At 35.2% G+C, this 23,484-nt stretch overlaps 1 protein-coding gene across 3 annotated transcripts in view; it reads right to left on the bottom strand.

Moving 5' to 3' along the window:
• The window catches only part of RNGTT (RNA guanylyltransferase and 5'-phosphatase), a 317,119-nt gene that overhangs the window by 119,572 nt on the left and 174,063 nt on the right, over nt 1-23,484 (bottom strand). For all 3 annotated transcript variants that reach the window (XM_077750277.1, XM_077750275.1, XM_077750276.1), the window contains exon 13: nt 13,334-13,434. In XM_077750277.1, the coding sequence (XP_077606403.1) occupies nt 13,334-13,434 (101 nt within the window). The remainder of the gene's footprint in view (nt 1-13,333; nt 13,435-23,484) is intronic.

Here is a 23,484-nt window from a genome sequence, read left to right as displayed (position 1 = left end):
AAAAAAAAAAAAAAATTAAAAAAAACTTTTTAAAAAAGATATAAATAATAATTTGAATTTGGGAGTATTTAGCAAACAATATTTAGTAACTTCAAAAATACTTGAGGCCATGGGGCACCGGGGTGGCTTACTCGGTTAAGCGTCCGACTTTCGCTTAGGTCATGATCTCGCGGTTTGTGGGCTGGAGCCCCGCGTCAGGCTCTGTGCTGACTGCCAGCTCAGAGCCTGGAGCCTGTTTCAGTCTGTGACTCCCTCTCTTTCTGACCCTCCCCTGCTCACGCTGTCTCTCTCTCTCTCTCCTAATAAATAAATAAAACATTAAAAAAAAATTTTTAAAAATAAAAAAAATAAAAAATTCCATCCATAATTATATCAAATATAAGCCACTGGGCTTANGCAGACGAATGCAGTACCAAGGAAAATAACTCTCCTTTATATACGCAATACAGAGAAGTACATTTTTAAAAGTAAATGGATATTCTCTACTTTTCAAGGACAATCCAAAAATTCTTGATGACATAAAGATATTATAAAGATTCTAAAAGAAAAACAAAATTCACTGTACCTGATCTAAAAAAAAAAAAGTTTCTTCTAAATAATAAACAGAAATAACAAAATTAGGATTTCAAATTAACTTTTAGGATTTTAATAAAAATATAAATCAGTGAGTGCTATTATAATGTAACCTTTTATTTCCCTCGACATTTAGGTGATAATTTGTTTTTTTGCAATTTAAACCATAATAGAAAGATTTAGGGTTATGAGAAAATATTAAATAAGCATACTTCTCAAAAATATTATGTGAAAATATACTTGAACACAGAGAAAGATTCTGAATAAAGGGTAAAGTCAAAGTATGAAATGACTGCCAAGGAGTAACAGAGAAATAGGGATGAGTTTAAATAATTGTTTAAAATCTGCTAATTAAAATATGAATTCCAACAAACTTTTTGAAAGAAGTATAAAGAAAAAATAAAAATACAATGCCCATGATTTATATCTAAAAGGACAGACTTTACTGACAGAAAGCCAGAGAAGCAGGGAAGTAGCTAACAGTGTATCATGCTCCTTGACTTACACGTGGGAGTCTCAAGAGAGTTTCACTCCAGAGTGAGATGTTTAAAAGAGAGTTTAAAAGGCCTTCAGCAAACTTAAGAGTGATTACAAATAGAAGTTAAAATACAACACACAATACTAGACTATAGTGAAAATCTCTATTCCCTCCGTTACAGACTGACTTCTTATGTTGAAATCTAATCCCTAATGTGATGATATTCTGAGGTGAGGCCAATGGGATGATATCTGAGGTGGAATCTTTGGGAGGTAACTAAGGTCATGAGGGTGGAGCACTCACAAATAGGTTTAGTGCCGGTATAAGAAGAGCCCAGAGGGGTGCCTGAGTGGCTAGGTTAAGTACTAGACTCTTGATTTCAGCTCAGGTCATGATCCCAGGGTCATGGGATCTAGCCCTCTCTCTCCTCTCTCCTCTTTCCTCTCTCTCTCTCTCTCCCCCTCGCCCCCCCCCCCACTCACTCTCTCTCTAAAATAAAAAAGCAGTAGCGGTGGCAGCAGCCACTGCCACCGGCAGAGGGCTAGCTCCCTCTTTTACTGGCATGTGAGAATACAAGTCTGCAACCTGGAATAGGCCCTTTACCAGAAACCAGTTATGCTGACAACCTTATCTCAGCCTTCCAGACTTCAGACCATAAGAGATAAATGTTTGTTGTTTAAGCTGCCCAGTGTATGGTGTATCGCTCTAGCAGTCTGAGCGGATTTCTGGATGTGGGACTGTGGGAAGAAGGTTATGCTGGAATACTTTTGTGATCATAATTTATAAAGCAAGTAATAAAACATAATAAATAAATATATTTTCTAAAGTCAAAACACCAGAAACACCACTTGAAAATTAAAAACAAAAAATTAAGGGGGGCTCCTGGGTGGCTCAGTCGATTAAGCGTCCACTTCAGCTTAGGTAATGATCTCATAGTTCCTGAGTTCGAGCCCCACATCAGGCTCTGTGCTATCAGCACAGAGCCTACTTAGGATCCTCTATCCCCCCCCTCTCTGCCCCTCCCTGCTGGTGCTCTCTCTGTCAAAAACCAATAAACATTAAAAAAATAAAAGATTAAGGATCATAGGAAGATGATCGCTTACACATGTCTGACTCATGTCCAACTCCAAATAATCAGCCTTTTAGCCAAGTAAGCGTCTTTCGAATATGGAAGGAACCTGATTTGTGGTTTTTCCTGCATGGGCTGAGAAGAACCCTAAGATGAAGACTGAAAATTACCGAGCTGTGGGAAGAGCACACACCACAGAAATCTGTGAATATCCTAAGATAAAAGAAACACTGACCCCAAGTGATGTGCCTGGCCTTCCTGGCCCATTAGGGGCTAAGGCTGGAAACGTCTGAGACCTGAGATGGAAGAATGTGCAGAATAAGGAAGCAAGGAGGCTTTCCAGTTATTTACTGCAGGGAACTAGAAGCCTCTATGGAAGTGATGCAGCGGAATAAAGATCACATATCTTTCCTTCTTGGGTGGGCCGCCACCATTTATAGCACTACAACAACCGGATCTGAGCCCCAGTGAGCCAATAAAGAAAACTAAGAACAAGACAGCTCCTCAAGGAAGGAAAAAGAATCAAACTGACATTAGACTTCTCGTCTTTACCACTGGAGCCAAAAGAGAATAACAGAGAGAAGACAACTGCACCTCAGGAATTCTATACTCAAGACATGATTATCCCATCAGGAAAAAGAAAGATATAAGTGGTTATGCACAAATTAAGAGTAATAAGCCATGCTATTACTGAAAAACTTACTCAAGAAAAATATTCCCGAGAGAAAAATACTCAAAAATGATTATCCAGAAAACAAATGAATCTGAACAAGAAATGAAAAATGAAGGAAAGATAAAAAGTGGTAGGCAATAAATCTTGCAATATGTAAGTGCTACTAAATTTAAATTAGAGGACAAACTGGAAATATGTAGGACAGCAGCCAAAACTACATATTCTTGAAATAAAAGGAATATGCACAGTTAAAAGGCAAATTCTTAAAAAACAGCTTTGAAGTAAAACTTGAGAAATTTTAGTAATATCTGTAGGGTTGGGCTGGGGAGAATTTCTGGCAAATAGTCCAACAAAACTCAGGCAGGGGAAAAGCGTAGTGAAAATAAAAATATAATCACAAAGTTACACTTTTCACAAATTAATCCTAAACACTGAAATTTTCCAACATCAGGCTCCAAAAAGCATCCTTTACTCCAGTCCTTGCAAGTTTAGGTAACAGCCTTAGGCATCTCCATCTGTCATATAAGCATTTGTTTTTTGTTAAGTTCCAGCATGCCATACATCAGACACATGATTATTTACATGAATTAAAAGATTTCAGGGGCACCTGGGTGGTTCAGCTGGTTAAGTATCCGACTTCAGCTCAGGTCATGACCTCACGGTTCATGAGTTTGAGCCCCAACTGTCCTGACAGTTCAGAGCCTGGAACCTGCTTCAGATTCTTTCTGTCTGTCTGTCCCTCCCTCTCTCTCTCTCTCTCTCTCTCTCTCTCTCTCTCTCTCTGCCCTTCCCCTACTCATACTCTGACTCCATCTCTCAAAAATAAACATAAAAATTCTTTTCAAAAAAATTTTTAAATGGATTTCAAACCTATTTTTCCTTACTATACCTCAATTTCAGTTATCCCAGATTGTTCTTACCCACTTGATCGTTTGGTAGAAGTGTTTTATACATGTTACTTACTGTTCCATAATAAGTAAAAGCCTGTTTGACAGAAAATTATCAAAATTAACTTGGTAACAGTGTTGTGATAAATATAATTCATAAATTACATTTAGAAAATATTCACTGAATACACACCAGTGCCTGGTACATAGGAAAAAATAAATGAAGGAGTGCTCCACAAGGAAAGGGTTAGCAAAGGAGTAAAGGAAGCGAGCTTCTCAGAGATATTATACTTCTGTTGAAAGGTGTGTATTGACCTCCTGAAATCATCTGCAACATTTTATGCATACATTCCTTAGACACTGCATTTTGTAACAGTGACAGATTTTAATAATATAAACCTTCTTTTTTTAAAAAAACATAGAATGTTCCATATCTGGGATATGTTTAATGTTTCCTCCTGGTTAGATTCAAGTTATATATCTGCAGTCAGAATACCAGATAAATGAAATACATGATGTCCATTTTCCCCCCACTGCTGATGTTAATCTTGATAAGCCAGTCACAGGTTTATCCTATTTCTCAACTGAGTAATTACTATTTTCCCCTTGCAAGTTATAAGCAATCCATAGAAAGATATTTCACAACCATAAAAATATCCCGCGTCTCACAAAAATTTCTCTCCTGGACTTAGCATCTATTGATTATTCTTGCTTAAGCCAATCTTTACTATGACAGTAGCAAAATGTTTTTTGCCTCCAAGATTCCTTCCACATTGACCAAAGAGCATTCTACTTCAAACAAGACTACATCTTCTCATTTATTGTCAGTATGGGCTCATGGATCCCTATCTTTATCAAAGTTTATAATTCATTACTGTCCTTCATTACGTTGGTGCTTACACTGTCCTAAGATCTGGCCAGTGGGAGTCCCTTTTACTTGGGTCCTATATGTCCCCATTTTACTTTTTTGACCACTTTCTTACTTTCTGGCATAAGAAGAAGTTCTAGGGTCATCCTTCAACTTCCTGTCCTAGCCCTAGAATGAGCCATTTCTTTGAAGATGTCTGGTTCTTTTGAGTGGGAAATGGTATTAGAAAGCAGCATCCTGGTGCTAGATACACTCACTGTAACTGAGGTGTCTGCCTCCAGGTTTTGTCAGTGGACAAAGCTAGGAAAAGTGTTTATACAAATATGTATATTTATACATGCTTATATATTTGCATATATGCATGCACATATATACATTCAATTATTTTTAAAATTCTAATCCATTCCATAGGATTCTTCACTGTCTTCTATTCCATATTTGTGTCTTCCTCATTCCTCAGTGAGAACCTTGTCTCCTAAAATCCGTACTCATTTGTTCAATCCCATAACACTTCTAAAACAGTTTTATACTTCTACACCCATCAGGCTGCAAAAAACGCATCTACTAAAAAAGAAATTAAAATTTGTTTACAGTTCTCTCCCTCTTCCCCCTCTAGAGGGTCTATAAGTCAAATACTGTGTTCATAAGCTATTTAAATTCTACCCCCCACCCAGAATGTGATTCAAAGGAGGAATTTAACTAGTATTTAATCCGTACAATATTCCCCAGAGATACCTACCAAGTGACAAGCTTCTTATAACACAAAAGCTAACTTAGAGAAATTGCAATTAAGGAATACATACCTGAGATCAGAGCAAAAGACACAAGCAAAAGGTTCTCATTGTAAAGAATCGTTTAAAATGAATAAAATATAAAAGTTAAATTCCAAAGAACCAAATGATGAAACAAAGATGATACCAGTTTCTCGTTTAAATTAATAAGTGAAAGGAAATAATTTGACTCCAGTGAGGTCATGTGCAGATGTTCTGAAACCACATGCTCCTTTTCTCCTACTAGTTACTCATTGGCACTTTAACTACGATATTTATTCTTGGTGGGGTGGACTGAGAAAGATTTTTTGTAGGAAGTAGGGAGGATGAAATGAAGGAGTCAACAGGAATCAGTAATACCTAATACAGACAGTCAGGCAGAGGAACTGAAAAGTCAGCTGAAGCTCCTCCTTTCCTCTCCTAGCCCACAGTGGAAATAAAAACATAATCAAGAATTTGAGATAGGCTGCATGGATGATGGGCATTAAGGAGGGCACTTGCGATGAGCACTGGGTGCTGTACAGAAGTGATGAATCACTGATTTCTACTCCTAAAACCAATATTGCACTGTACTTTAACTAAAATTTAAATTAAAAAAAGAAAAGAATTTGAGATAGAAACCATCTAAAGGACTAAAATCCAAGGAAGCACCTGTCTTTAAAAATGTTTAGGTGATAAGAATATTTTAAATAAAATAACTAAAGTAGTTATTATGGATCATTTGCTAAAAGAGGAAAATAGTCATTGTTATATACCAAAACAACAACAAAAAAAACATGACCAACTATGCCAAATAGCTTAGTCATTAAGCATACTATGTAATAACATTGGCTACCATAATTTTTTATCTCTAATATCACTTATTTAAAATTATTTTTAAATATGTAAAATTAAGAGTGAAGCATTTCATTACAAATTAGAGGCAGAAGAGGAAAAAGCAAAAGACAAAAAGGCTCAGCTCAGCAAAGAAATTCCTTTTCCCCCCATATAGTTTATTAGCTATATTCTTGCTGACTTAATCCTTTCTTATAAAAGAACACTTTTTTCAACATTTTGAATATTTTACCATTATTATTTCCTTCTTAAAAGTAAAAACACTAGTTCAAACAAGCATGAGGAATAAAATTAATCATTCTATTTTTTAAATAAACCTGAGCAGAAGGAAAAAAAAATACTCTAGTCAGCAGAGTAAGAGGACATTTTCATACATTTTTTTACTATTTATTTTTGAGAGCAAGCAAGTGGGAGAGGGGCAGAGAGCAAGGGAGACAGAGAATGTGAAGCAGGCTCCAAGAGGTAAGCACAGAGCTCCACATGGGGCTCAAACTCACAAACTGTGAGATCATGACCTGAGCCGAAATCAAGGGTTGGATGCTTAACTGACTGAGCCACCCAGGTGCCCCTTCATACATTTTTAATAGGAGGCAAAGTGGAATCATGTAGTTGATTCTACTAATTTCATTGTGCTTTCTCTTAAGTTAGCATTTCTCAACTTGAAATGCACAGACCTGAGCAGGTTAAGACCTGAGCCCCTTAATAGAAGGAAGAGGTCAAGCCCCTTGCAGAAAGACCTAGCAACACTACCTCAAATACACAGTATAAATCAGCACTGGCAAACAACAACCCGCAGGCCATATCCAGTCTGACAACTGCTTTGGTAAATAAAGTTTTATTAGAACACAGCCGCACTCACTCATTTAGACGTTGTGTAACTGCTTTTGCACTACAGTGGCAGAGTTAGGTAGCTGTGACAAAGACTATATGGCCTTTAAACACAAAAATATTTACTATCTAGCCTTTTATTTAAAAAAAATGTACTGGCACTTGCTGTAAATCTTCCTCTAATTATTCTTCAGAAGACTGTCAGCACTTGCCAGGGTGATTATGCACTGGAAAAAAGAAACACTTGAACCAGTCAGGGATTACCAGACACTCACTTTAAACAGACATTAATTACCAGAGATACAAAATGCCATCAAGGTCTGTCAGAGAGAGCTCAGAGTGGCTGATCAGGTGATAAATGGGTTTCTGCCTCAAGTTTAAATTTAAATGGGACAGTGTGTCCACAGATATAACCTGTGGCTATTTTCCAGTTCCTGAAAGTATAATTGGAAGAGAAATATTTGGCAACTGGAAGAATTTCCACCTTCACTCTCTGACCCAGGGCATAAGCCTCCATACTAGGAAAAACCGACTGAAAGCCCCTGGAACTTGGTCTCCCTGGGAGGCATGTAAAGCAAAAACAATAATGCATCCATATCCCCAAGACAGGTGCAGAGATTAGTACCATCATCAGAGACTTAAAAAGATACTAAAGTGATAAATATCAATCACATATCCATTTACTTTAGCTGTTTAGCCTATGCAGAAGGTGGAACATCATGAAGAATGATTACAAATTACCATACATTTAATCAGGTGTGACACCAAATGTTGCTGCTGTTCCAGATGCTATCTTTAATGAAGCAAATCAACACAATCTGAAATCTTACACACAACTACAAGTTGACAAGTACTGTCTCTATATTAACTGAGGTACTATCAGAAGATACTTGCCTTTGCTTGGCATTACCAACAATATAATTCATGTCCATCAACTCTCTTGGTTTTTGTCATCGTATAATTCACAGAGACAGTGGTCATTTTTTCTTGATAGTTAATATATATTTAGTATTTATTATGTGATATGCAGTGGATTAAGTGTTTGTATGTATTATTAACTTTCCACAAGAGATAGGCGCTTCTATTATCTACATTATACAGCTGTAGAAATGCAAGCAACACAAAGATTAACTTATGAGTGGGAGAGTTGAAACTAAAATCTAAGTGGTAATATTCCAGAGCCTCTTTGCTTAAGAGGATCCACTAAACTAAGTCTGGTGACTAAAAGAGCTATTTTGTTTGCACATTTATCCATATTTTAGTTAACTGATATCTGGATTATTTCCAATTTTTGGCATCTGAATAATATTGCTAACAAGATTCATGGATGGATTTTTTGTGGATATAGGTTTTCATTTTCTTGGATATATACTTAGGAGTAGAACTGCTCGGTCATATGGTTAAGTCTATCTTTAACATTCCGAGGAACTGCCAGAGTGGCTTCACAATCCCAATATCAATGTTTGAGGGCTCTAATATCTCTATATCCTTACCACCACTTATTATTATCCTTATTTTTTCCAGAAATAGTGATCATTTTAACATTACACAGAACAAAACATTGGTCCACAATATTGATGACTTTGGACTTAATGCTTACTAAAAATGAGGAAGAAGCATAAAGTTCCTTAGATCCCTTAGTAAGACAAATATATGAGACAGAAGATGAGAGAGAAAATCCACAAACTTAAGGAGTCCATTACTGAAGTAAAATTCCAAGAAGTCCAATACCCTAAGAGCAGAAACACGATGCTTAAAAAGCATTTATTAAGTTGGGATCAGAGAAAGAAAGCTCTGTACCAAATCCAAGCTATAGTATAAGTTATTCTACTACCTGAAACTTATAACCCACTACATCCATTGTCTAAGAGTTTTGGGCAAGCCCCAACAAGAGAATCATACCAGTCTTCAGGATTTTAGAGCAAAACCATGCCATTTCCTAAAGATCATCCGGCTTTTGACAAATAGATCCTAGCTTGCTATTGACAAGAATATTTGAAAGAGACTGAAACTTGTAACCACATAATGACTTAAGTTGCCCATGATGAAATGGGTACTATTTGACCCACCAAGCCATAAAGTATAGGGACAACAGGAACAAACTATTCAGTAAGCAGAAATGCTACTTATGATACTGGGCGTGAGTAGGTCCAGAAAATATAGGTAGAAGTATGGTTTCTTTACTTAGGAAACTGCTTTCTTTTCTTCAATCTACACCTAATATCAAGGGGGGATTTCTTACTACCAGATGAAGGACAAAAAGAACCTCAGAAATAGTTTAAAATTTAAAGTTTCGTGATGTCCTAGAAAAAAATTCCTGCATGACAAGAGCCTGAAGACATCAGTGATGGGAAACTCTACCATTGGGCTGAGCTTTGAAACATACAGTCTGGACTGTGAGATGGCCAGAACCACAAATAGACACTGACTGCAGACAGTTCAGAAAACTGGTCAAGGAAATGGAAAAAAAAAGGATTGGAAGACTGGTGACAATGAAGTGTGGGGAAGGTATGTAAAGGGATCACTCAGAATAGGCATGGGTTATGAGGAAATAGATATTCATCACAAAGGAGGCTTTCAATAATCAGGTGGCCAAAATGACTCATTCTGAAGGTGAATTCTTTCCCCAGAAATTATTTAGGCCATGATAAATCAAAGTTAATATACCCAAAATTTTCAGAAATGATACTAAGAGGAGTTAATTAAATTAAAAGCAAACTTTAGATTTTAATTGTCATTAACGGGGCATTTAAAACAATGCATTTTTCTTTTTGTATTAAATTTTAATCTATTAAGAATCTATACTATACGCACTTTATTATAGCAGCTGGAGACATTTTCAAAGATTGATACTTGTATTCTATCTTTTAAGACATTCTACTCCATTCTATACTTAAGACCAGATTAGCTTTTAGATTTAAAAACATTTAGAAGTACAATCAAGAAAAGAAATGAGCTTGTCTCATGGTATTTTAATATCTTAGTGCCATTTCACTGGTCACATGCTATGATTTTTACAATTTAGAGACCTGGCCACCTTCCTTTCAAACTATTACAGCATATTTCTTAAAATGCTTTCTCACTAACTGCATCTAACATAAGCATTAGATATAAGGTCATTTATTTTGTGAAACTGCTATAATACATAACATTCTTTACATTAAAAAACCATATTACTCTGGCTAACTGAATAATACATGTTTTACGTAACAGTTATCACACTGTTTTTCATATTAAATACCCTATTTTTGAAAACTGACTCATGTTTTATAAATAATGTACATACACCAATGTAACTTCCATATTCCTATCATAAAATCACCTTCAATGCTGACATTTTGATGTATTTTAAAGATGTACTAGAATCAAAAGTAAATCCTTTTTTTTTGTAAGAAGACATTGAAATATAGCTAAAACTTTAAAAGAACAAAATATACTTAAATACATACTAAGAACGAAGCAAAACCAGGATAACAAACTACTAAACTGAATTCCATTCTGTTGTATTTAACTGCAGTGGACAACTGCAAGGAAACTAATAAAATTATTTTGCTACTTAGAAAACAGTGTAGCTTCTTAAGTGCTAAAAATTATGATCTATAAAAAGCAAAGCAAAATAATTTTTCAAAACTCAATAAAACATCAATAAAACACACACAAGGGTTTATACTCCTTAACTATGTATTATATATATATAGCATCAGACAAAATAGAAGACTAAGTAGTGAAGCAATTAAAAAATTTTTATTTTACTTTCGGACTCATAGTTCGTGAGAACCATATTCATCTGTCTTCTAAGGAGAAAGAAAAAACACAGGCAGCCTATCAGAATTATTCCCTCAGCCTCCACTGTTAGAAGTGAAGCAGTCTTCCTAAAGGTACTTCCGGAAAACATATCGGGCCTACACTCAGCTTGCAGGACTATCTATATGCGGGTTCCACAGTGAACTGGCAACTCAGAATTCCGTACACCAGACACTTTCTCAGAATGATCTTAATTTACTACTTATCAATATTCATCCAACGATTTTATACATATAGCTTGGGGCAGTTTCAAAAAATTGATTGCTAATATTTAATTATTAATATTCATAATCGATACTATATTAATATAAAGCATTTTTATAATGTTGATTAACAACAAACTTTTAATTGGTATTGATATTAATAGTTTCCCAAGGATTAAATAAGAGAAATAATGTTTATGGATAAGTACTGATAAGAAGGAAACTCAAGGTTATCCTTTCTCACAAAGAATCTGGTGTACAGATATTCTGGGTTGCCAATGTTATTTCTTTCATCTAATCTTTGATATCTTTTGATGGAATATATAAACATATTCCATACAGTCCTATAAATATATATATTCCATACTGTCCTAGAAATAGTTAAAAATTGATTTGTCCTTGGATGAATTCAGACTAATACGGAGTGAAATACCTAAGTATTTGGGGCCCCAGATAATTGTTCTAACTAAACTATACTTTGCTACTAAGTCAGAAACTCTTATTTAAGGATGTAAAACATTAAATACTCTATTTTATGAAAACTGACACTCATGATTTATTAAACTCCCTTTTTTACTTAGGATTCACCACACTGTACAGTATCCTTTATCTAAAAATGCACAGTCTTGGGGCACCTGGATGGCTCAGTCAGTTAAGTGTCCGACTTCAGCTCAGGCCATGATCTTACAATTTGTGAGTTCGAGACCCACGTCAGGCTCTGCTGACAGCTCAGAACCTAGAGCCTGTCCCTCTCTCTCTGCCCTTCCCCCACTCATACTCTCTGTCTGTCTGTCTCTCTCTCTCTCTCTCTCTCTCTCTCTGTCTCTGCCCTTCCCCCACTCATACTCTCTGTCTGTCTGTCTCTCTCTCTCTCTCTCTCTCTCTCTCTCTCTCTCTCTCTCTCTCTCTCTCTCTCTCTCTCTCTCTCTCTCTCTCTCTCTCTCTCTCTCTCTCTCTCTCTCTCTCTCTCTCTCTCTCTCTCTCTCTCTCTCTCTCTCTCTCTCTCTCTCTCTCTCTCTCTCTCTCTCTCTCTCTCTCTCTCTCTGGCCTTCTCTCACTTGTGATCTTTCACTCTCAAAAATAAATAAAACATTTAAAAAATAAATAAATAAACATCAAAAAAATACTACCAAGAGCACACTTTACACACTGTATGTTACCCAATTTAACAATAAATTATATTTAAAAAATAAATAGTATAATAATAAAAATAAAGGTGGGACTAAACACATTTATTTAAAATAAACAAATTAATTAATAATAATAATAAATAAAAATGCACAGTCTCTTAAGAAACTTTATCTTCCAGAGTCTGGATTCATATAACTGATCCTTTGTTCCATTAGCTACAAAAAAGCAAATCTGTAGTTTACCTCTGGCAAGCAAAAAGGATTCCATAGCATGTACTGGGTAACCTTTTCACCCCTTTATAAGTGTTCTTTTATGTACTTTATGACTTCCTTGATTAAACATAACTTACTTTGTTGCTGTATATTTATTTACTTAATGTCATAAAAATTTGTGGAACAAGGTGAAATGAAACAAGGCTTTCGAAATATAATGAAAATATTCAGACTAAAGCCATCTTTAATTCTAAAATAGCAACTAATAAAGTCATATAAGGAAGATTAATGAGGAATAGAAAAAAACACCTAATGAACATTATGAAAAATCTTAATGAAAGTCAACAATTAAAACCTGACCATAATAAACTATGGGTAAATATTTGCTATGTAAATGCAAGCATGAAGTAGTTTCCTTCAAAGTACAAAAGGCTTACTTCAAAACAGTTATAATAACAATGATCATATCTTTTATGATTCACTTGACAGGATTACTTAAGTAAAATCTATTTTCACTTTTACAGTTTATTTTTTTTAATGTTTTATTTATTTTTGAGAGAGAGAGAGAGACAGTGTGAACAGGGGAGGGTCAGAGAGAGAGGGAGACACAGAATCTGAAGCAGGCTCCAAGCTCTGAGCTGACTGTCAGCACAGAGCCTGACACGGGGCTCGAACCCACGAAGCTGAGATCATGACCCGAGCCGAAGCCACACGCTCAACCGACTGAGCCACCCAGGCGCCCCTCACTTTTACAATTTAACAAAATTCATTTTTATATGAGAAATAACTGTACTTTTAAAGACCAAAATTACTAAAGTTTAAAGGATGCTACAAAACATTACTCTGATAGTTGAAAATCAGATGTAGACGTATATACATACATTATAAAATAAAGTATTTTACTTTTGCAGGGGGCTAAGTATATCTAAAATATCCAGAAAACAGTAAAGCCTCATACAAACAGTATTATTTAAAGTAAAAATGGTGGGAAGTGCGTACGTACCCTTCTCCTCCCATTCTTGTTATCTTTAGGCGAAAATCCACAGAATTCAAACTAGGGGGCTTCCATTTCAAAATATCATCACATCGACCAGGTTTATATTTCTAAAACGAATGAAATGACAGTGGTTAATAAGAAGCTAAAAAATAAACCTACCAACTACTTTTTATAGTATGCTTTGTACTTTTTTAAACTGCAATATAGCTGATATGCAATGTTATATTAATTTCAGCTGTACAACATAGAAGTCTGAATATTCTACACATTAGACACTACTCACCACAGTAAGTGTACTCATCTGTCGCCACACCCAGTTATTACAATATTACTACCTATATTCCCTATGCTGTACTTTTCGTCCTCATGACATATTTACTTTGTAATTGGAAGTTTGTGACTCTTAATCCCCTACAATGACTTCTTATTAAGCAAAACCACTACTTCTTTTCTGAATATAAGTTTTATCTTAACTGATGAGTAAAGCTAGATACTGACCTTCTTAGTGATAAGAAGGTCTTCTTTTCCTACCAAAGTATGTAGACCCTTTTTGTGAAAGTCCATAAAAAGAATGAAACTGTTATTCTCTCCAATCCTTCTATAACTCAAAGAAAGTTCGATAGTTTTGAAAAAAACTATTTTTTCTTGTTCAGCTTTACGTGGGATAATTTAGTATGAATAAAGTCAACTAGTGAATTTTAACACATGGACTCAATCATCAATTTAAAATTTTTATAATTTGTGCTGTTTTTTGTGCCCTCTTTAAAGAATCATTGCACATCCTAAGGTTGCTACAATTTTCTTAGAAAATTTTATCATTTTGTTTTGGGGGGTATACAACTCATCTGAGGTTAATTTATTTATATAGTATGAAGTAAGGGAATACGTTTATTGGCATATGGATATCAAATCAATACAGTACCATTTGTTAAAAGAATTATCTTTCCTCCCAGAGTTGCCTTGGTGCTCTTGTCAAAAATTAACTGTTTACAACTACAAATATATGTCTATTCTCACTAATCTGTTGCACTGACTAATATGCCTTTCTCCCCACTCACAGCACCCAATCTCAACTACTGTAGCTTTATAATAATTTTGAAATCTGGTTGTGTAAATCCTTCAACTTTGTTCTTCTTTTTTCAAACTCTCTGAGCTAATGTTGTGCTTATATTTCCACATAAGCTTGGGGCACCTGGGTGGCTCAGTTAGTTAAGCGGCCAACTTCGGCTCAGGTCACAATTTTGCAGTTCATGGGTTCAAGCCCTATGTAAGGCTCTGTGCTGACAGCTCAGAGCCTAGAGCCTGCTTTGGATTCTGTGTCTCCCTCTCTCTCTGCCCCTCTGCTGCTCACACTCTGTCTATTTTAAAAATAAACACTTCAAAAAATTTTCCACATAAATTTTAAAATCAACTTGTCAATTTCTATGAAAAATAAGTCTACTGGGATTTTAATTAATATTGCACTGAAGCAAAAGGTCAATTTGGGGAGATATGACATCTGAACAACAATGAATCTTCTAATTCATGAATATTGCAAATCTGTTTATTTAGGTCTTCCAAAATTCTACTCAGCAATGATTTCTGATTTTTAGTATACAAATCGTAATACAACTTTTGTTAAATTCATTCCTAATAATGTAATATTTTGGTGGTATTATCAACACAAAAAATCAGGTGTGTTTCTATACAAAAGCAATGAAAACAATCAAAAAAGGAAAGCAATTCCATTTACAGTAACATCTAAAAGAACAAAATACCTAGGAATAAATTTAACCAAGGAAATGAATGCCCACATACTAAAAATTGCAAAACATTACTGAAAAAGTTAAAGAACTAAAAATGGGAAAACATCCCATATTCATAATGTGATACTGTGATTTACAGTAAGAAATAAACACTTGGTCTTTGTCTCATTTCCGGTACAAAACTCCTAAAACCCCAGGAACTCCCTAAGTGATGAGAGCAATAAAGGTCTTTTGCCCTGTCAGTTGAGGTAGATTTTGGAAAGCACCTAACACTGAGGGCTGGATGCCAGAGCAGCCAACCAGGTGGTTAGCGGGTAGGAATTTTCAGTGCCAGTCCCCCAACTTCTGAGGAGGAAAGGGCTAGAGGTGAGATCCAATCTACAATGTCCACTAATCAGTTGTGCCTAAGTAATGAAGCCACCATAAGAAAACTAAAAGAAGAGGGGCGCCTGGGTGGCTTAGTCGGTTAAGCGTCTGACTTTCGCTNAAAAAAAAAAAAAAAAAAAAAAAAATTAAAAAAAAAAAAAAGAAAACTAAAAGAAGAGGATTCAGAGATATTCCAGGCTGATGACCATGTGAAGATTCAGGGAGAGTGGCAAGCCTAGAAATGGCATGAAAATCCTGTGCCCATTCCCCAGGCCTCACCTATGCATTGAGTCCATCTAGCAAATTAATCAAACCTGAAGAGGGGGTCATGGGAACCCCTGATTTACAGCCAGTTGGTCAGAAGTACAGATAATAATCTGGGCTTGCAACTGGCATCTGACGGGGGAGTGAGGAGACAGAAAGAAGTCTTGTAGGACAGAGCCCTCAACCTGTGGAATGTGGACTCCCTCCAGGTATCAGATTTGAGCTGAACTGTAGTACACCCGGCTGGTGTCACAGAATTCATTGCTGATGTGGGGAACCCGCACATACACACTGGCATTGGTCTCAGAATGCCAATTTAGGAAGGCTACTATTGCTAAGATGTCAATACTACCAAAGCAATCTACAGTTTTAATGCAATCCCTATCAAAATTCCAACAGCCTTTTGTGCAGAAATAGAAAAGCTGATCCTCAAATTCATATGCAATTTCAAGAGACCCAGAAAAGCCAAAATAATCTCAAAAAGAGAACAAAGTTGGAGGATTCACACATCCCAATTTCAAAACTTGGTACAAGGTTATTGTAAATCAAAACAGAGATATGGCATAAAAGTAGACATACAGACCAATGGAAAAGAAATGAGAGTACAGAAATAAACCTACACATCAAAAGCCAACTGATTTTTTTAAGAAGGATGCAAAGTCCATTCAATGGGGAGAGAATATTCTCTTCAACAAATGATGCTGGGATAGCTAGATTTCCACATGTAATATAAGGAAGTTGGACTGCTATCTCCCACCATATAAAAACTAAGTAAAACTAGACTAAAGACCTAAATATAACAACTAAAACCATACAACCATAAACAAAAACATAGAGATAAATTTTTATAATCTTGGGTTCTTAGGTATGACACCAAAAGCACAAGCAATAAAAGAACTGGACATCATCAAATTAAAAAACTTTTGTGCATCCTAAGACATTATTAAGAAAGTGAAAAGACCTACAAAATGGGAAAAAATATGCAAATCATATATCTAATAAAGATTTAAAATCTAAAATATATAAAGAACTCCTACAACTTAATAACCAAAGACAACCCAATTTAAAAACTGACAAAGAATTCAAACAGACACTTCTACACAGAACATATAAAATGTCCAATAAGTACATAAAGAGATGCTCACTATCATTACCCATGAAAGAAATGCAAAGCAAAACCACAATGAGATACCTACTAGGGTGACTATCAGTAGGGGAAATAACTAGTGTTGGAGAGGATATAGATAAATTAGAACCCACATACATTACTGTAAGGAATATAAAATGATGCAGCTAATAAAGATAACAGTTTGGTAGTTCTTCAAAAAGGTAAATACACATTTACCCTATGATTCAGCAACCCCACTTGTAGGTACAGAGCCAAAAAAACAAACAAACAAACAAACAAACACTGAAAACACAGCCCCAAAAAACTGAAAACAGGGACTCAAACAGGTATTTATATGTGAATGTTTGGTGTAGCATATTCACTGTAGTCAAAAGATGAAAACCTAAGTTCCATCACTATATGAATGGATAAACAAAATATGGTATGTACATTCAATGGAATATTATTCAGCCATAAAAAGGAATGTAATTCTAATACAAGCTACAAAAAGAATGCACCTCGAAAACACTATGCCAAGTGAAATAAGCCATACACAAAACTACAAAAATTGTGTAACTCCACTTATATGAAATATCCAGAATAGGCAAATTCATGGCAACAGAAAGTAGAGTAGAGGTACCAAGAGCTGGGGGGTGGGGGAAAGGTGAGCTCTTGCTTAATGATTATAGAATTTCTGTTTGAGGTGATATAAAAGTTTTAGAAATAGTAAAAATAGTTGTATAACAATGCCCATGCAGTTTAAGAGACTACAGGGGGAAAAAAGTGTTTTAAATGTATTCTGGCAACATAGTAAAAAGAGAAAATATTTTAGTTAAGTGAATTAAGAAACTGATTATAAAGGAATGATTATTGTAAGCCTTAACAAATGGGTAATACTCACTTAGGCAGACCTGCGGCATGAAGTAAATACAAGTAAAACAGGAGTAGAAAAATATTAGATCTACTGAAGAAGAGGCAAGTATGTCTATTCAGCAAGGGCATTACAGGGAGCAGAGCCATATTAAGAAAAGATACTCATTAGGACAGGAAAAATTGCTAAGTACAAGTATTTTTCTTAAATTAAAAGTCAAACTGCATTCTAACACAGTTTCATAAATTGAAAAAAACTGCAAAAGCCCTAGTCACAGGATTAGTTATTTCAAACAGAAGTCCAGACACACCTCGGTTAAGTGTCTGACTTTGGTTCAGGTCATGATCTCACGATTTGTGAGTTTGAGCCCTGCATGGGACTCTGTGCTGACAGCTCAGAGCCTGGAGCCTGCTTCAGATTCTGTGCCTCCTTCTCTCTCTGCCCTCCCCTGCTCATGCTGTCTCTCTCTCTCCCTCAAAAATAAACAAACATTAAAAAAATTCAAACAGAAGTCCATACAGTATCAAATTTAGTATAACTTAAGTTGTACTAGCAAAGACAAACCACTGGAGCTGATAATAAAGACATTTTATCTATAGCAAATTTAAAAATATATGCTATCTCTCCCAAGTCTTATGCTTAAACATGAATGAATATAAAATCAAATATATAATATTTCAGTGGAAGTTTCATCCATTTATTTACCCTGAGAGAGTCACTTAGGAAACATACATCTTTCAGGATGATCACAAATAAATCTCTTTAGACTTACTGAATGTAATTTTTTTGAAAATGCCAAAACTGCAAAATTTTCCAGTTGTCAACCCATTAATGAAAAAAATCTCATAAAAGTTAGTCTTTTTTTCTAATTAAGGATACCTAACCAAAATGTCATCAACCTTTTAATGAGAGTGGCTCACTATGGTGGTGAGGGGTAATAAAAGAGCAAGGGAAGAAAGGGAAATCAGCATCCACCTCAACCCCATTCATTCATGACCTCAGCCAAGAGAATGTCACATTTAGAGACAAACTATCATTTATTTCTGTTCCCCATGAGACCACTTAGAAACCAATACCAATCCAAGTTATTAAACACAGGAAAGGTTAATTGTGTACAGTTTAAAAATATTTCATAACAGGTAGCTAATGACAAATTCTAAAAAGAATTTGAATATATAATGTTATTTATATAATAAATATTATATATCCTTCACATTTTTCTCTCTGGAAATCAAGGCTCAAACTTGAATCTAACGAGAAAACAGCATGTACTAATTCTGTTTTAACACAGCAATAATTCAGAAACTTAAGTCATTCCTCATCTCACTGCACACCATTTATATTCATTTGAAGTACTAGACTTGGTATTACCGGGAATCCAAAACACCTTTTTGAAAATTAATGAAATTCATATTAATAAATTTTAGAAAAATATTAGTTCTTAATTACTGAATGTAAATTCTACAATAACACAGATCTCATGAATAAAATGTATTTTAAATACTTATTCAAATGTAAATTCTACTCCAGCAAAAATCATATCTAATTATGTGTCTACAAAACACCTAAAATGCTCAACAAACAATAAAAATTTTGCATTTTATTGGACAAAATTTTTAAATTCATTACAAAATATTAGTCTTGGGTATATTTAAGTTTACTTTTTAAATAGAATAATTTAGATTATGAAATGACTTAAATTAGTAATATTTGTGAAAGATTAGGCATATCAGTTACTACAAAAAAATCCTTTTTTCATGATCCCCAAAATGATAAAGGCAAAGATATAAAATACAGGGACTTAGTCTTTCAAAATTAAATATTTGTGAGTTACCAAACTTAAAATACAGAATCTTGCTGAACTATATAAACATGGATACTAAAACATCTTTTCAAGATACGATTTTCAGTGTTTAATTAGGGAGTAATGTATTTTAATTTCATTAAATTCACCAGCATGTATCTAGATTCAAATAATTATTGAAACTATATTTAACCAATACATATTTAATTCTATAGAAACAAATCTGGTTTTAACCAGGTAAGCTGTTAAATAGAAACCTGGGGATAGATTATGCCTGAATGCAATCACCAACCAGTATAACCTAAGATATCTATCATCCTCTTAAAGAAAAAATGTACTGGATACAAATTCAGAAACAGAGTAAAAGATGTTTGGGAAAAGTATTTATCAAATGAGAACAGAACCTGGCTTAGAGGTAGAGGATGACCATATGTCAAACAGAAGACTCTAAAACTTAGCGAGAAATGAAATAGAGGCATAAGTGATATATTAGTTGGATAAAGCTGTGGTTCTCAATTAGGGGTGATTCTCCTCCCTCTCCCCACCCCCATATTTGGCAATGCCTGCATGTTTGGTTGTCACACTAAGGAGGGGCAGAGAATGCTGCTGCCATCTAGTGGGTAGAGACCAGAGAGGTTTCTAAACCTAAAACCTGCAAGGCAGCGGCCCACAACAAAGAACTATCCAGCCCAAAATATCAGTGGTGAGAAAGTTGAGAAACTCTAATGTAAAGGAAGCTGACAGTAATAATAGCAAAGGGGAGAATACATTGATTTCCTTTTTGCCTCTACTAACTTCTAACTTCATGATTTTAAGAAATTTCAAAGTGGGACTTTATCTATCTTGCTTGTAAAAATGCAGGAACAGTATTCTGCTTGCCTAAAAAAATAGGTATCTAGACCCGAGATATCTAATACTATGTAGCTCTATACTAGTCTATGATTCCCACTAGTAAAATGGGAGCAGTTACGTTATCATATTCCATCTGGGCCCTACACTGAAACCTGAGACATTAATGCCTTCTTCACAAGGATCACACTATGAAGCTAAGAAAGACCCTGAGCCTTACTATATTCATTTTTTTTATTGTTGTTCTAGCATTTAGTTTTAAGGAAAACAGAAGAAGTCCTAATTGGTAATGCTCTTGGATAGAGAAGCAAAACAGCTCTAGACTTAGTGACTTGGTTATTTGTCCATGTTTCACAGAGAAGCAAATAGAAAATATCCACTGTACAAAATCAAGACATATAAACACCCTAGATGCAAAAAAAGTCATTCATTCAACACAAAATACCTAGAGATGTGCCCAGTCATCATACTAGTTGGGGAAGATACAAAGACTAACAAGACAGTGAGCTCAACCACAATGAGGCTTCTGAGCTTGTCATTTGAGTATAGAATTATTAGAGAATTAAAACAGTTTCTTGGTTTATTCATGTTGGAAAAATTACTCAAAAATACATTCAGATTACTATTTCTGCTCTCTTATTCACAAGTCTAATTAATTTCTTCTTGCTATTGTTGTAAATCTGTGGCTTACATTTCTAACGAAACAATTTTTGAAAAAACTACAGTTATACAAAGGCTTCCGAAATTTCAGCTTTAGCTTCTACATCTGGGCAGTTCCATAAAACTAGCGATTTTAAGTGAATCAAGGATAAAGGTGGGTTAAATTAAAATAGCCAATTAGTATCAAGACCAGTTAACAGACCTGAATAAGAATAGTAGAGAAATGATGGGACCTGAAAACATGCAGTATACTCTCTCTTTTTACAGATAAATGAAATGATACCCAGACTGGTTACAGTCTGCCCAAACACTCCCAAATCACAGTAATACAAAAATCTTCTTACCATTAACAAAATAAAATGTATCATTTGCCCAAAAGCAAATGATGAAAGGTTGAAAAGGTTGGATTAAATGATCTCATGAATTGAGATTATAAAACAGTTCCAAAGGAAACCAATTTTAAGTCAGCGGTTTTCTAATTACTCTAGTTTTGTGCAGAGGGATGAGTAGGAGGAGAAAGCAACTGGCAAGTGGCCTGGATAGCGGGAAAAGACAGCTCAGGGAACCTAATAAACTTCTTCAGCATCCAAACCACTTAGCTCATCTCTACCACTCGTGAAACGCTACTAAGCCAAGAATCTAGACCTATCTTTAGCATAGGCCTGAATCTCCCAGGGCATCCTGATCCTACTCTCTGGGCTCACTAAAGTACCTCCACTCCCCCAGCAGGCTGCGCTCTCTCACCTCCTACACTGTAATGTAATGTGCTGCTATGTCCGGTTTCTCCACAGAATGCAAATGCTTACAGGGTAGAAACCCTGCCCTTATCCAGTTTTGTTATTTCTAAAACTCAGCAATGTATATGACATATAGTAAGCACCCAATTTATTAGGTGAAGGAATGAGCTAATACATTCCACAACCCCAGGTTAATACCCACTTAATACCTAAGATTATTGTCATATGGTAAAAAATTCCATTAGCTTGTAGACCTAACAGACTCTCACAAAGTTTCTCCTCTTCTCTGGCAGACACAAGTCTAAATAAAAGCAGTCTACTGATAGATGATCGAACTCTAGATACAATACCTGCAGCCTAGTTACTTTTATACATCAACTAAGTTAACCTCTTTTTTGCTAATTTATACTACATAGTATCACTAAAATACTTTTGTACACTTGTATAGCATTGGTATAAAGAATTGCTATGACAGAGCTCTCAGTTGGAAGGCAGATAATTTAGTTTAAAAAGGCAACGGGAAACTAATTTGACAAAAAACTATTTGTAAAAAAAAAAATTTAAAAAAAAAGAAAATAAAGTTTTAAAATTAAAAAAAAAAAGGCAACGGGAGAAATTATGCCTTCCTGTCAAATTTTTAGTGATTTAATATATCTGGCTTTAAAAGAACTGCAACAGTTCCAATCATCTAAGGAAGTAAAGAAGCTCTCAAAAACTTCATAAGAAAAATAATTTTATAATTTTATATTACATTACTGGACATGGAAACACACACACATAGTCCTTGAAAGAGAGATGACAGAAAGCAAGGAATAGCAAGAAAATACATACACAGATACAGGTATCACACAACAGGGCATGGCAGACAGGGGATGGGGAAAAAAAATCAATATATATTACTACATAGGCTTATTCTGCTTCATTAAAAACCATCAGAGAAACATTAACATTAAACATTTATCAGAGGTTTTAGAAAACTGTGTCTATTAAACCAGTCATTTGGGGTAAATTTCAACATCAGAATCAACTTTGAATACACATTCTTCAAGTATCTATTCTCTGACCTTTTTTACTGTTATTCACAGCATATAATTCACTCCTTAAAAGCTCCAAATACACCCACAATAAAAATTACTTCTGAATCTTCATCTGTAGTCCAAGTAAATGTTTGTTTGAGGTGGGAGGGAGGGGAGCAGGGAGGGGGGGCAGCAGTAGTGCTCTCCTGTGCATTATAGAAGGTTTAGCAACATCCTTGGCTTCTGCTCACTGAAAACCACCCCCTCTCAGTTGTGCTAATGAAAAATGTCTCCAGACACTGTCAAATGTCATCTGGTGAGTGAAATGGCCCCAGTTGAGAACCACTGGTCTAGAGTATGCATTCATTCTTTTTCTTTTCTAGCAAATACCTATTGATCAACTAGAAGGTCTGTGTCAGCCTCTGTGCTAGAGGCTAGAGAGATGAAAGTAATGGGGATTTTCAGACAAATAAGCAATTACAACAGATTGTGAGTTTTTGAAACGTGCAGTTCAGAGCTATGATGGCAGGAAATAGAAAATACAACATATAATCAAAATGATCGAGAAGCTGCCCAGAGGAAGTGAAATTTAAACAGACAGTTATAGAGAAAAAGAAGGTAGTGTAAGCACAAACAAGAGAAAGTAAAGAATGTATACAAAACACAGCACCTAATATTCACCCTCTGAGAACCTACTATGGTCTGGGTACTAAAAATATCAAGTGTGAAGGAAACAA

Source organism: Crocuta crocuta, unplaced genomic scaffold (assembly GCF_008692635.1).
Source record: "Crocuta crocuta isolate KB4526 unplaced genomic scaffold, BGI_CrCroc_1.0 scaffold9, whole genome shotgun sequence".
NCBI lineage: Eukaryota > Metazoa > Chordata > Mammalia > Carnivora > Hyaenidae > Crocuta > Crocuta crocuta.
Note: the sequence above shows the minus strand (reverse complement) of the source record. Positions and strands in the feature narration are given on the sequence as shown.